The sequence below is a fragment of the Rhyacophila brunnea genome, unplaced genomic scaffold (genome assembly GCF_057557595.1).
Source record: "Rhyacophila brunnea isolate RB1 unplaced genomic scaffold, BYU_Rbru_1.0 scaffold_19, whole genome shotgun sequence".
NCBI lineage: Eukaryota > Metazoa > Arthropoda > Insecta > Trichoptera > Rhyacophilidae > Rhyacophila > Rhyacophila brunnea.
In genome coordinates this window covers 23,696,945-23,712,548 of record NW_028232848.1, presented here as the reverse complement: position 1 = coordinate 23,712,548, position 15,604 = coordinate 23,696,945, and the positions used below count along the sequence as shown (strand labels likewise).

General features: G+C 34.6%; 1 protein-coding gene across 5 annotated transcripts in view; it reads left to right on the top strand.

Moving 5' to 3' along the window:
• LOC147072854 (alpha-galactosidase MYORG) overlaps positions 1 to 15,249 on the top strand; it is a 120,054-nt gene extending 104,805 nt beyond the window's left edge. For all 5 annotated transcript variants that reach the window (XM_085945917.1, XM_085945919.1, XM_085945922.1 and 2 more), the window contains 6 exons: positions 1,504 to 1,666; positions 3,563 to 3,785; positions 8,717 to 8,896; positions 9,439 to 10,838; positions 13,256 to 13,436; positions 14,856 to 15,249. In XM_085945917.1, the coding sequence (XP_085802043.1) occupies positions 1,504 to 1,666; positions 3,563 to 3,785; positions 8,717 to 8,896; positions 9,439 to 10,838; positions 13,256 to 13,436; positions 14,856 to 14,992 (2,284 nt within the window). In that variant the 3' untranslated portion in view covers positions 14,993 to 15,249. The remainder of the gene's footprint in view (positions 1 to 1,503; positions 1,667 to 3,562; positions 3,786 to 8,716; positions 8,897 to 9,438; positions 10,839 to 13,255; positions 13,437 to 14,855) is intronic.
• The last annotated feature ends 355 nt before the right edge of the window (positions 15,250 to 15,604 follow it).

Here is a 15,604-nt window from a genome sequence, read left to right as displayed (position 1 = left end):
GACATTGACAATTATAATGATTATAACCGTTACGCGCATCCGATAATCACTTGTGGATGCGACTCCTAGGACTCAACGTGCGGAGTGTCTGGGGGTGGGGTATTTACCCGGAAAAGTGCGGCGGTCCGCGGGGTAAATGCGGATGTCAGTGGCACTTCTAGATTTTGTTAATCACACCTACGCCTGCTACCTTAAAACAATCAATTATAAATTATTATGGAAACTTTTTCGAAGTAGAACCCCTGCCGTACCATTTTCCTGTGTACGCACCTATACACACCGATACCTAAGCTACTGTTCAAATACGGTACTTACGTTCTGGTCACTGTTGTATTAGTATAACGATTTCGTCCTAAAAAGACAATCTTTCTTTAGGACTCTTAGATATTAATAATATGATCTATGATTCACTACTATTATCGATTCTGGGTATATACCTAATACGTACCAACCAACATAAAAAAATGATTGCAATTCCGAGATTTTGCATCTCCGGTAATTTTTATGAAAGAAACAATTCACAAAATGGCTATCAAGCCGAATATAATTTATATCAATCAGTATTTTTTCGAAGCGGCAATTTGTTCAAAAGAAAAATTCTCCGCCGTATATTTTATGGACCGATCAGGGACAGCACCAATTGGAGGAGAAGATATAATGCTGAGCTCTACGGGCTGTACGAAGATTGCAGCGCAGTTCAATCAATCAAGATTGAGAGACTGCGATGGCTAGGTCATGTGCACCGTATGAATGACAATGAACCGGCAAAGAGAGTGATGTCGGAAGCTGTTGGAGGAGGCCAAGACCCACACCGAAAATATCGATGGCGAGTTAATATTGAGTGTTCCCAATTCACCAAACCATACTGATGAATCGCAGACACAACTTTTGGCAAGCAAATTTAGCTTTTCAGTAATACAGCATATAAATTAAATATGAAATCTGAAAACGTTCCTATTCTTCACCCCGTTTTACGGTATAGTTACGGTAGTTCCCATTTTCCAACGTGGGTCCAAAGATTTTTCGGAGTATTTTGCACTCGAAGACAGCTAATTTGTTTTCCTGGTTTTGAGTTAAGCACCAAGTCTCACAGCCATACGTGACTACTGGCCTTATAATTGTTTTATGTCCTACTTAATTAACTAAAAATAATTACCACTAACTTTATATTTAACACAAAAACAATAAAATTCAGCAATACGTGCTCGCAGTTTTTAAATGAATGAAATCATTCAAATCAATATTTACCGGTGACGTTTCCAAAAAATATTTAATTCAGCCGTATAAATTCTATCTTACTCTAACGCATATTGCGGAGATATAAGCGAGCCGATTGGTTTCTCATTCGCACCTATGGTTTGTTTTTGTCCAGGCCTTGAGTGGTACCTATATAAAATAAATAAACAAATATTTCTACTGCTTTATCATGGATAAATCCCAACGCCGATTACAAATCAATAGTCTTAATACATTAAAATTGATTGTAACCATTTTTATTCACAGAATTCCTCTTCGTAATGGCCGGAGGAAGTCAGTGATGCCTCCACGGCTGGCGAGGTCTCCGGACGGAGACAGTTCCACCATTGACAGTTCCGAGGATGACTCCCCTGTCAACTCCATCACCTCCATAAACTCCTTGGCAAGTCTTCTTAAGGAGAAACTACAGGTGGGATAATCTAGATGAATTAATATGTATGAATACATACCTAAATTGATTCGATTCAACCGAAACCAATAAATTCATAACCTAATTAAATAATTTCAGTTTTTTAATAAAATGAAATAATCCATGGTTAATAGAAGTCGTAGGAAAATTTAAAGATTTAAAAGAGGAACAGTAAAGAATGGAAAATGAAGAGTCGAGATGGCTCATGGAGACACGTGGCACTTACTGATTTTGATAAAAAAAAATAAGAACCATAAATTCCAACTGTCAACGTTGGTAGGTACCAAGTAAAAATAACAATGCATCTCGTCCCTATTCAATTATAATAAAAATGACAGTGATGGCAATATAATGATATTAGTGGTTTATTATTTTGCAAACAACTACGTATATGTTACGTTAGCCAGCTCTCACATCAAAACTCGTCTCACCTGCAACGTATCGAATACGTCGATGTGATGTCATCGTTCTTCACAAAACGTACGTTGCCAAATGGAGCTTCGCAGATTGGTCGAATGCGACTTTTTAAGTTGAAAAAAACATCTACTGTTACAATCGACAAGTTGCATGCTTCTCAGACTGCGAGTCGATGACGCTAGGACGCATACGAACACCTACGAATTGGTCATTCCTATATCGGCTCGCCGATCGCAGTAACCAAATATATATACGTTTCGAAAGTACGAGCGACTGTCGCTAGGTAGATGTGCGCAGTCTTCATATGCAACACCGGATCGACGTTCTTGGAAGGTTTGATTTGACTGTTCGGCAGATGAGGCGAGCTTAGATGTGATAGCCGGCGAGGTTATGTTAGTTGAAGTGAATTTGTAATGCTTTGAGTAATATTTTTACTAATTTTGTGAGAAATATGCATGTTAAGATTGATTTGATAACTTTTTTGTTTTGATTTTGATTGGTTTGAATTGTTTCGAGGATACCTTCTAAATCTTCTGACGAGCCGATTGCGTCATCTGCGTCAAATAAAATCGCCGTTGCATGAGGATGAACTCATGCCTGCCATTGTTATTACTAAATCACTGATTATAAATTAATGTTTCATTTTTCTAACTAATTATTGTTTTCCTTAAACCTCTATTTTTCAATCTTCATCAACAAATTATCGATTGCACAACAATTTATAGGACATTTTGATAATACCTATTATCAAAATTTACTTAATTAATTAAGATAGTATTTATGTGCATTTTTATAGGCAAATTAGTTACATGTAGGTATTTAAAATTTAAACTATATGTATACATATATTGTAAAACGTGTAAAACTCTAAACCTCTGTGCACAGTGACGTCCTGTGGGTAGGCAGATTGAGCGTCGCTTGGGGGCGGTAGTTACTCGAAGGGCGGCAAATCGAGGAAAATATAGTCATTTGGAATATATAGAAACAGCTACATAAACTTAGTAATAATGAAAATATCTTTCCATTAAAAAAAATCAGCTCACTGGTTTTATCGGGCTCACGATATCTAGTTTACTTCTGTTGCCCTTCAACGTCCTTGGTGACCAGAAACCAGAGACCACACTTACAGATTTGCGATTAGTCTGATATTTTGTTGGTAATATATCCATACAACACATTTCTTAGATATTGGACTCATGAAAGGATGATAAAAATAATGTATAAAAAAATGAAGTGGCATTTTGGCGCTGCCTAAGGGCGGCATTTTATCTAGGGACGTCACTGTCTGTGCAATAGAATTATTGGGAATATTTGACCCAATTACAAACTCAAAATGAGTGCTTGTGCATTATGGAAGATGCAGTACAAAACAATATTGTCATGTAAATAAAATCGACCTGATATTTCGTTGCCAATCTTGATGAATTTAGTGATAAAAATAATTCCAATTTTGTAGATTTTGATTTTTCTTATTTGCAGTCTCTGCCGTCCAAAATCAAAAAGAAACCCAGTGACTACAAAATAAAGGCCTTTGTCGGATTCCTCTTCCTGTGCATCGTGTTCTTTGTCGGTTTCGCCTACGTCATGTATCACCAGCAAGTCTTGGCGAGGGCTTATTTCGATAAAATAAAATTCAATAAAGCCGATCGAATCATCAGGGTTTTCAATGTCGACGGAGTGGAAATTTTGAAAGGAAATCTAGGTAAGATTCTTTAGAAAAATACTTATGGATCAACATGTATTATATTATGTAAAGAGCTACTTTTGCTCTATTTTATATGCCCAGCACTTGCCCAGCATGTCTTTTATGGTGTTCCGTCAGTGGCGTAACAAGGGGTGTGCGAGCGGGGCAGCTGCCTCGGGCGCAGCTCAGACAGAGGCGCAGAAATAGAGTTTCGTTGATCGTGCACGAATAAAACTAAATAGAAAATTTCATTCTAAAATTACCAAATTATGGGGTTACAACCTCCTACGATTATGATAAAAAAGTAATGTTTTATAGTAAAAACACGTGTTAATATAATATGAAAAAATATGCTGTCGATTGCTTAGTCTTTGCTTAGATAATGATGTAATGTTGAAAATTTACTGTTTTTTCTTCATTCTTAGGTAGGTGCTTATATATTTGTTAAACAAACAAAAAAAAATCGGGGATATAATTTTTTGACACCCACGATGGCTGCCTATAACGTTGTGGGTCCCATGTTCGAATCATGGGTCCGGCAAGTACACGTATTGTTTTTTTTAATTTGTGTATGAGTCAGAGTATGGACCTAATAAGTTGAGCAAGTGGCTGACATCCATTTCTCGTAAAAACAAAATCTGTTAACACAAACCTCTACTCTGTGGAGGCCCATTCTTATTAGGATCGGACATGGTCGAAAAATATTTTTTTTTGCAGTTTTGGGGGGTCGTACATTTTTGATAATACTTTGATTGGTTATCTAACCCGTGTTAATTTTATTTAATTATATTAATTGTAACCCGACACTATCAAACTTGGTAGTACGTGTGCATAAGTTAGTAAGTAACTACCTACAAGTTTTGAATTACGAATGGGGAGTATTTTTCGGTACTACTCCGGGCGCTAATATGCTTTGCTACGGATCTGTTAGAGTTGGATTTCGGGAATTTCTCGACGGGAATTCTCGAGAAATTTTCGAGATTTTCAATCCCGAATTTCGAGCATTGAAATTTTTAATGTTTCGGGAAATCGCTGATCTCGAGAATCTTTTCTCGGGATTCGGGATTTCTTTATTATCAAATATGAATTGAAAAAACGATTTTATATATGAAAAAAGTGGACAGAAAACACAAAACGTTCAAAGACTAGTCGGGTCATCAAACACAATTAAGCCAAGGTGAGCACAATTTTTGCAACATCAGGGAATTTTGTGTCTCAAAAGCGTATGCGATTGTCAGTCTGTGTTTGTTTAAATTCTATTTTAATAAGTAATATTTTGAATTATTTTTGTTTTCCTACTTCTATTTTGTGTGACACAAATAAAAAACATAATATTTTATTGGAATTTGTCTGTTTTACACTGATTTTAAGATTTTTTTTCTAATTTCTCCGATATCTCGAGAATTCTCGAGAACTCTTTTCTGGAAATCCCGAATCTCGGAGAATTCAAAATTTCACCATTTCGGGAAATCCCGAATCTCGAGATTGAGATTTTCTCGGAAAATACCCAACTCTAGCCTCTGTGCGTCGTAATATGACGTGACAATACGCATTTATTTTAAATGTTCTGAGGACCATAGATAATATACGCAAATGACCTCCAGCCTCCTACAAACATTGATGAGTACCTAATCAACTATTGCTCATAAGTTAACTAAATCGATATTTCATAAATTAACATATTGTGTGTAGGTATTTCCTTAACAGCTACATAAATTTCCATTAAAATGATAGATTTAGGGAATACATATTCAATTAGACTTTTAGGACTAGATTAAAAAATGTTTGTCCGTTATCTAGGAGTTATAAGATATGAAACAGATTAATACAATACAATACAAACACAGTTAACTGCATATATACTTATCTTAACGTTATCTAATCATAAAATCAAATAGACTTGTTTATTATTGGGATTTTATTGTTTGGATAGTTAAAGACGATCATAAGAATATATAGATACTTTGATACATATAGGTATAGGTACTGTTACACCCATGATTATTGGGCCTCTCCCGATAGTCTAAATTACGTAATTATTAGGTGTAACCATGTCACGTGACCTCCTAGTCAACAATGGGCGTACGTACGTCCAAAATTCCTTGATTAACTGTCAAAATATTCAACGTGTACTTAGCACGAAAGAATTGTATCTAATTATTAAAATAGTATGTCAGAGAAGAATGTGATTTGCCGAATAAAAGAGACGAAAGCCTAACGAATTTAATAATAAGAATAATAAGGAGTATGTAAGGGAAGGATGGCAACACTGCTCGATATATAAAAAGTCAGTCTAGAGTCGCCATTTAAAGAGTGAGCATCAGCCCTCACGAATCGGTCGAGTAGAAAAAACAAATACAAATCGAGCATGGAAGTGAAAAATGGGATACGGAGTGAAAGGTCATAAATTAAGAGTTGTGAACGATAATAATTAAAAATAACGAAACTAAAATTAAGAGCATAAAACATTTGGAAGTGTAACTAACAAGAGTAATCTATGAATATACATCGACCAAAATAAAACGAGTTTCATTTAATCCCACTATGAAACAGATAACAATTTAGTTTAATTTTTGTGAATCCCGCCTCCTACCAACATACCGAGCTAGCCACAAGACCCGGGATATTTCAAATTGGCGCCCAACGTGAGGCCCAATTTGAGATATCCAGTGTCCAACCAACACCCTGAGCTGCTAGCTCAGGGTGTTGGTAGGACCCGGGATATCTCAGTACCTACATGGTATGTATCTTTATTTAAAATTTTACGTAGGTATAACTCTTTATTTCCCAATGCTTGACTGAGTTTTTTTAATCACATATATTTGTGTGCAGAATTTTCGTATGCGTCTTCTGATCACCGGAAAATGTCAATTAGACCACTATTTCCGCGAAATCATTGTAAACAAAATATTATTGTCGAATAAATATTTTTTTTTAATTTTTCTTAATTTCTCATATTTTACGGAAATTTTAATATTTAATATTTGTAATGGGAGGAATATTTTCAAATAAATATTTAAATGCCACAAACAAACGTTTTATCATGCCAGTCCAAAAAATAATCCTTAAATAATTAACATGCTGGCAAAAAATTAGCTGGCAGGACCAATGACTTTTATATGGACGAAGCATCTGGAAAAAAAATGACACTCACTTTTTTGTCGGGTCTGCCGAATGGCATAATCTGTTCTAACGCCATTACGATAAAGGTGACATTGCTATAAATTCCCGATGCTTTTTGTCGGATCTGCCGAATGGTTCGGTTCGAACAGGTTCGCTCAAATGAACATTGACACTAGAAACACTGTTCTAACGCCATTACAATAAAAGTGATATTGCTATAAATTCCCGATGCGTGAAATCGCATAATGGAAATTGCGTGACGTCTACCTATACATGTGCGAATGTCGCTATGCGCGAATTTACTTGCTAGCTACTGTATTGAGTGCGTTGTCCATTAATAATGTCATTGGGCAGGACACACGAAATGCCAGTGATTGGTGGTAACTGTATCAAGCCTTTAAAGGGTTAAAAAATATTAATAAAATATAATTACCTACTACCTGTATTGTAAATAATATACTCACCTGCCTTTATTGTGTGCTCACCTTAACCGTGGCTATTCAATTTACAGTATGGTAAACTATTTAATTCTGTTATAAATCAAACAGAGAAAGAAATTAGTTTACTTTGAGTACGTATGATAATTTTCCAAGGACATAAATTGTATTGTGTTTCTTTTTACATTATGAGACTTATTCGGAATAGTATATTATTAAATTTAATCATCCTGTTAAAATATATGTATTGGATGGATGAGTCTGCTTGTGAAGCCGTGGGTGGCAGGTAACAGGTTCGAATACCGCATCTTGCATATAACATTCCTACATAAATACTTTACAAAAGTTTTTTTAACGAATTTTGTTAAATACCTATAGCTTTGGTCTCCATTTACTCCACCTGCTATGGATATCTTATAGTATAAACAACAATTTGAGTTTAAAAATGAAAACAAAATATCTATAATATACCTGTAGCTGTCAGTATATTATTGATCAAATATCTATTTTTAATGTATCAAATTATTTGACCGCAATAATAAATTCCCAGGGACTCATATTCCGGTAAACAACTGTTTACATGTGTCAGCAAATTGATTGGCTATATTAAATACGGTATCGCAATGGAAAATTAGTCTAATATCCATTCCCATAGTATCATATTATATTATGACTGTAATAATAAATAAAATTCACAGCTACTCATATTTAACCCGCTGACTCGTTCAATATAATTATGTACTGATATAATGTTTAGGTTTTACTTTCGACTGTATAAATTACGAATACTGATTTATAAAAATGTCACTTGAATATACGTTTCCAGTCTGTTACCATCGCAGTCTCTATATCGCTTCGCCCAACATCTGATTGTACCAAGATGCGGACCTCGGATCCGTACCTATCATAAATTTAGTATTGTAACATAACTGCTGTAATATACTATTGTACCAACCGTTACGCCTAATAAAACTCGCTCCTGCATACATCTTCGACTTCTTCATCATCATCCTCAACACCATAACCCACACATCGAACACCACAGTGGTGACCCCGAATGGGACATCGAACACCAACATACCTATTACGTAGATCGGTTATATAATAGGTGGATAAGAATATTGAGAAAATCCTCAGAATCGGTGTTCCGATTAGGGAAATGAATGCTATGTGATTTTTGCACTGGAACTGAAGTATTAAAAGAATTGGGGTTCTAACGGCTCTGTTTTCAAGCGGATGTTAATCCAACAGCATAACTAGTTCACGGTCATAGTAAGTAATGCCATACTTTAGGGATTGCTAAAAACCAGCGATGTGTATTTAACAATAAGAAAAGTCAACATAGATAATAATATTATAATATGATTTGTCATGTTATGATTTTTCTAGGTACCATATTGGGTGTATCACAGGCGTACAGCTGTATGAAAGACGCGGATAAGATTGACGGTTCAATTTGTATGCAGTGGCTTAACGGAGTCCGCCTTTATTTAAGTCACTTTCCTCTTCCCAAAGAAGCTGAAAGTGACATCCGATGCTATACCATAAAATGGCAGGCATTGCTTGAAGGTATTTTCATATTAAAACCATTTTTTTAATTTCATTTTATACCGGCAGTGTAATTTTTACTATCATGTTTCTAATACATAAGTCTTTGAAAGTTTATTGCATGTCATTATTAAATATTATGGCTATCTATTCATTTCTAGATTGTTTTTAGTATAATTTTCCTTATGAAACCCATTATTTATGGCTAATTAATCATGTATTTATTGCTAGGTATAAATTCTACCTATCTGTAAAAAAACTTTATAGTACCTATTCTACAAGAACAGAGAAGTGACATTTGATGTCATCCATAAAATAAATAATCTATGGTTGGTCAAAAAATGTCATCTATTAATTAATACTAATTAGGACTACTTAAGCAATTAAAATTACATTGATGAATTAAATTTATGGTAATTTAACATTAACCAAGACCAGCTTTTTTTAGGTAACTTGGATCATTTGCAATGAAATGTATTCAAACTAATCACACTATTAATAGAGAAGATAATGTGAGATGAACCCGTTAATGTATAATAATTAACGTGAATATTAATTTACAGATGTCCATCCAACAGATTGCTTCGATTGGTCATCATCTCAAGACCACTGGTACGGAGGAGGCCAATCGGCAAACATGTCATGGCCCTTGGAAAAAGGTTCCCATGGATTCGTCCCTTTTATCACCGGCGATACAAAGAAACATCAGTGGGGTAATGCTTTAATGAGATACTTCATCAACTCACGTGGAGCGGCAATCATAATTGACAATAAGACTCCACTGTACATATCCATAAACCATAATAATGAAAAGAAGTTTTGTCTTCGGGCGAAACATGACGATTTTGGATACGTAAATCACATAACAAAGTATCCTGAATTGAATTATAAAATATGTACATCATCTAATATGACATCGTTGCATTTATCTCTGAGCCAACAATCGTTATGGGACGGACTAAAGCAAGAAGATATCAATGCATTGCATTCACTACTATCTGAACCCGTTTGGCATATTGCTCCCAGAAGAAAACACGAGCTGAGCGAAAGTATAATATACAATTACACGGAAGACGTTATCGCCTTGGGCTTTCTTAAACAAGGACATGTCCTGATTAACGAATACTGGCAAGATAAAATCGGAGACTTCACTTTGGACACAAGCAGATTTCCTACTCTAGGAGAGACGGTAAACATCATTCACAGGAGAGGCTTCAAGATCGTTTTTTCAATACAGCCTTTCATAAGCACGGAGAGTCCAAACTTTCCAGAATGCGTTAAGAAGAGACTACTTATATCTGAGAGATTCAGTGATAGAAGAATTCCAGCGCTAACCAGATACAAATCATTGGCTAGCGCCGGAGTATTAGATATCACGAATAACCATACTATTTCTTGGCTACATGACAAACTGAATAGGCTAGTGAGCACATATCAAATAGACGCATTTTTCTTAGACATCGGAACAGCATACAACATGCCACATTATTACCAATGTGAGAAAAAACTAACAAATCCTGATGAATACAAAACCTTATTCACTGACAGCTTTGAAAGGTCTATAAGTTTGATAGGAGTATCGTCTGCAATTTCGTTACCGAGACCGCCAATTTTTGTTTCTTTACCGCCGTTCGAATCGACATGGGAAGCTATGAGAAATGTCATTCCGACAGTTTTGTCATACGGCGTTATAGGATATCCGTTTATACTTCCGGGTGCGGTGGGCGGAGATATCGATTGGCCCGGCGGTGACCAATTTGTACCCGGTTCTTCTAAGACGCATCTTGAACAGAATAATATGAATGACACTGAAAGTGTGCTGCCTGAAAAAGAATTATATTTAAGATGGCTTCAATTGGCTACGTTTCTCCCGGTAATGAAGTTTACACATCTGCCCAGCAAGTATAACGATGAACAAGTTCTGGAAGCAGCCAAGATTTTGACAAGCCTTAGGCAAAAAACCGTAAGGACTTTCATTATTCATTTAATTATCTACTCCAGTGGTTCCCAAAGTTGACTGGGCTCCGTCCCATCTAACAAAAATTTCCAATCTTGGGACCCACCTCTTAGCTGTCTTCCCTAGTGGCGAGTCGTGGAACTATTTAATGCTGTCTTATTTGTTATAAAATTGAAATAAAAAAAATATTTTTTATAAGTGTTACCAATATGAATGAAAAACTGTTGAAATAAGAAACACAACTTAAATAAAAAAAATATATTACGTAAATACCTACACCTGCAAGGTTTTTTTACAAAGTTATTTCAATGGGAAAGGATGTATTTGTTTCTTATTTTTCTTCATTACAGTTTTAGCATCAACTTCAACTTTAGTTACTTTTAATCGCAGTGAGTTTGATATATCCAATTTATTTCGGTATTTAGTTTTGATGTTAACCATAGCCGAAAATCCGACCTCACATAGATATGACGTGGTAGTAAAGATGAGGAGGACTTTCATAGCTTCATCGAACAGGCAAGGATAATTATCAGCAACTGAGAGCCAGAATTTCGTTAACTGTTTACGATTGAAACTATTTTTCAGTGACGTATCTTCTGATAAATCAATGAGTTCTTCACTTGCTTTTGTTGACTTACTAGTTGGTAAGTCGTCTTGAAATGGGTTACAAATCTAACGCAACGAATCAAACTTTTTCATCTCTTCCCCAAAATAGTCGTCAAAGTTATTTATAAACAGTGATAAATGACTGGAAATTTCAGACAGTACGTTCATCTTAGCGATGGTGCCCACAGAACGCGTCGAGCGGGCGAAGTCGGCGTATTCATAACCATAATCACACGTCTCTCGCCGCGTATTACCCTTCACCTATGTAATAAGCGGCCCAAGCAGCACAAAACAATTATTTTTACAGCGTCTCTCATAACAAAGCAATAAAAATATTATATTATTTCGGGGCTTGTAATAAATATTTACGACGACATTATTCAACCAGCGAAATATAATGACACGGAATAAAATAAAACAATGGGTTCTCTGTTATTAAATAATTGCTTTTGGCCCGTAGCCGTGTTCAATGAATGGACTTCTTTGTATTTTCATTAAATCGTATCGCCGAGAAGCGAAAAACGGTGACTCATGCGGCAGGCGGCGCGCAAGGCATCGTTAAGTCCAGTGGGCGCTGGCGTATTTGATTACGTTGTATTTTTGATGATTTACGCGCCACTTGTAGAAATTTTGCGCAAGCGCCGCACTCGCTGCGTCAATGGGCTTTATGCCTTAGGCTGCACTTGGTTTATTATTATTATTTTTTTTATTATTATTTTTTATAATTCATGTATACAGTGGCGAGGGCCCACTCAATATTTGCTCGCGACCCATAGTTTGGGAAACCATGGTCTACTCTATTCCATAATTTATTTTCTTATTACATAATTAAATTAATGTTCACAATATTGTCATTTTATTGTTTTCTTTGGTTAGCCTTAGCTTGGTATACACAAGCACAAGTAACGTTTTTAGCAAAACAAGCAATTGAATTCAATTTGCTGATAATTTTATTTTAAAATAATAATCAATACCCATCTAAAAATGTTAAAAAATAAACTTTCAAATTTAGAAAAGCTATATACTTAAAATGTACATTTTTATTAGTAAATTGTATTTTATGAATATTTTTATTTATTTTATGTTAAAATGTAGTTTTAATTTTTGGAAAAATCAACGATTTAACGTATTAACTATTTCTTTTATTCAACGAATGATTCACAAGATTTTAAAAATGTGCCATTCTAATTATTGAACATATATAATTCTGAAAACACTCATGAGAACATCTTAAAATCTTGTGAATTCTTCGTTGCATAGTGGTAATGCACAGGGCGCGATACCCAAGAGATGCAGGTTCGATCCTGCCGGGTGTCTTACTTTTTTCAAAAAAGATTTTATCTATTGGCTATACTATGTTCTCATGAGTGTTTTCAGAATAATCTTATTACATTTTAATGGTAAAGATATTCATAAAACACTATATTTTACTAAACCTGATCAAAAAATGCACATTATATATAGTTTTTTTCTAAATTGTAAGCTTATTTTTCAACAAAAAAACCTTTTTAATGTTTATAGATTGTTAATTATTATTAAAATGTATTAAAATGAGGTTTTCACATTCACTCTCAGAGGTATTAAAACCACACTTCTCTACTATGTCAATGGGTATACTACTTTTCTGTATGAGTAAAACACTTCATTATTGTTGGAATGTCAGAAGGTATATTTAGTGTGGATTAAAAAGTCTACTTTAGCATCTAATAAATTCACATTTCCACTTCCAGATTCAATACGTGAACTTTGATTTTACAAAAAGATTTTATTCTATTCATTCATTCATTCTATCATTAAGCATCATATTGTGATTTCAGGTGACACCATTACTTATCAAGTATTCCGAACAGGCGTTGGATGAAGGTCTCCCACTAGTTAGACCATTGTGGATGTTGGAGCCGCACGACCCGGCTTGTCATATTGTTGATGATGAGTTTTCTGTCGGCGAGGAGCTTATTGTGGCACCAGTCCTGGAAAAAGGCGTCATTCACAGAGAAGGTAATTTGAGTTGTAGATTTCTTTAAAGAGAAAATCATTCGATTTTTTTTAATTGGATCTACAATCGGCTGTGGATCTTGGTCGCCTTAATCATAACGAAGGAATGTGATAATTACTTAACTCATTTAGTGCAAACACCGCGAATGGCGCGTTTCGAGTACTTGGCCATTACATATAATTAATGTGTTATTTAAATGTGGTAGTAAAAAGTTCAGCAGTGATTATGTTAATTGCAACAGAACACTAAAAACCCCTTAATTATTTTAAAACCGGAAACATTTATTCAGAATCTTGGAAAATTCAAAACAGAACCGTAATCCCTTAAAAAATTTTATTAAAAAAGTATGAAGGTTCACTTGTTTTTTTAATTTTGTACATTTTTGTTCTATAACTTTTTGTCATTCTTCATTCGTGGTGAAGATAGTTAATAAAAAAAATTGAAATATTTAACATCCTAAAGTGATATTTTAAAAAGTTTTCACTAATGTGCATGGGCAAATATTGTAGTATCCATATTTCACCTTGTGAGAATTAAAATGAAATATTATGTATAATTAGGTAGGTTGTATATTGATTTTTTAAAAAGCATGGTTCCAATTTTTGCTATAAGCATTGTTTTCTAAATATTCGACATCTATGTACCCTTTCTATAATTTTCGTAACACTGAGTACCCCTCGTCAAAAAAAAATGCAATACTTTAATAGCAATCAAAATATATTTATTTTTTCCTTTTTTAGTACATAAACGAAAAATAAAATTCATTCATAATAAAATATAAATAAAAGTTATATTATAAATAACATTCATTATAATCAATGAGAGGTATGAAATTGTTTTTGTTGAGACAGATCATCATTATTTGGTTTCTGGTTGTTCATTTTAATCTGTGATGCGGTTCCATATCCAAAAACCTGTTCCTTTTTTTTGACCTAATGTCTACAAATGCTGAAAAAGCAACTTCACATAGATAATATGACGTTGAAAAAGACAAAATGTATTTCAGGACTTTCTCTGTTAAAACTGGATACTTTGAAACCAGAATGATGTTAAAGTACACTCCTTATATTTATTTTTCAAGAATCCATCTGAAGCTAATTCCAACAATTGCTCTTCTTCCGCATGCGATAAACCTTCTAGCATTAATGTTGTATTAATGCTTGTTGCATCAGGCACAGCCAAAGCCCGGTGCAGCGCGTACCCCCACCAAACTCTTTCCGTACCCCAGGGGGTACGCGTACCACACTTTATGAAACACTGATAATGGAACCTGTATGATTTTGTTCACTGGAACCGAGCATTTGTAAAAATTGGCGAGGTTCAAACAGCTCTGATCATAATATGCCACATAATACCATTTTTATAGAATATCTAATTTCATGAGAAATAATAAGAAGTTATGTTTGTTTTGTTCTTTCTAGTATACTTACCAGCTGGCGTATGGAAGGATGGGATTGATGGTTCACTTAGAAAAGGCAGTAGATGGATGCACGATTACAGAGTTCCTACCGATAAAGTCGCATATTTTGTCAAAATGCCAGACAACACACGGTTTTGAGTATTAAACCCTACAATGGAATTTCATCATTCGTACAAGCCAGATTTAACAAGTTTTAAATTATTTAATATAATTAAATAAAATTTGAAAGCTTTCTTTATATGCCTATAGGTAAATCATGATTTCTGCTCCAAGACACAGCATACTGATTTCCACAATGTGGAGTATCTCAACAGATTTTACTGCGTGGATTAGTTGTCAGTAATTTGCTCAATCCAGTTGGTGCATACCCGAGTCAAACACACATATTGAAGAAGCATATTTGATCCAGTCGCAGGGTACAATCGTATGACCCACCGATTAAAAGGCAAACATGCTTCTGTCCTCCTCAATATTGACTAATACAAGCCTAAAATGTCCCAATTAAAATGGAAGGTAAAAATGATTCTAGTATAAATAGAAAATTTTTTAATTATTTTATAAATAGAACAGTTTTAACTTTCAAACATATGTCCATAAAAAAATAAACATTGTATAAGACAGACAAGCCAGTGTGGACAAATGTGAGGGAAAAAATTTACTGTTTCATTGGAAGTAATGACTGGTGATCTTGTGAAATGTTATTTTGATTAGAGTGCGCAAATTTGTACTACATATGTGGACTGTCCAAAC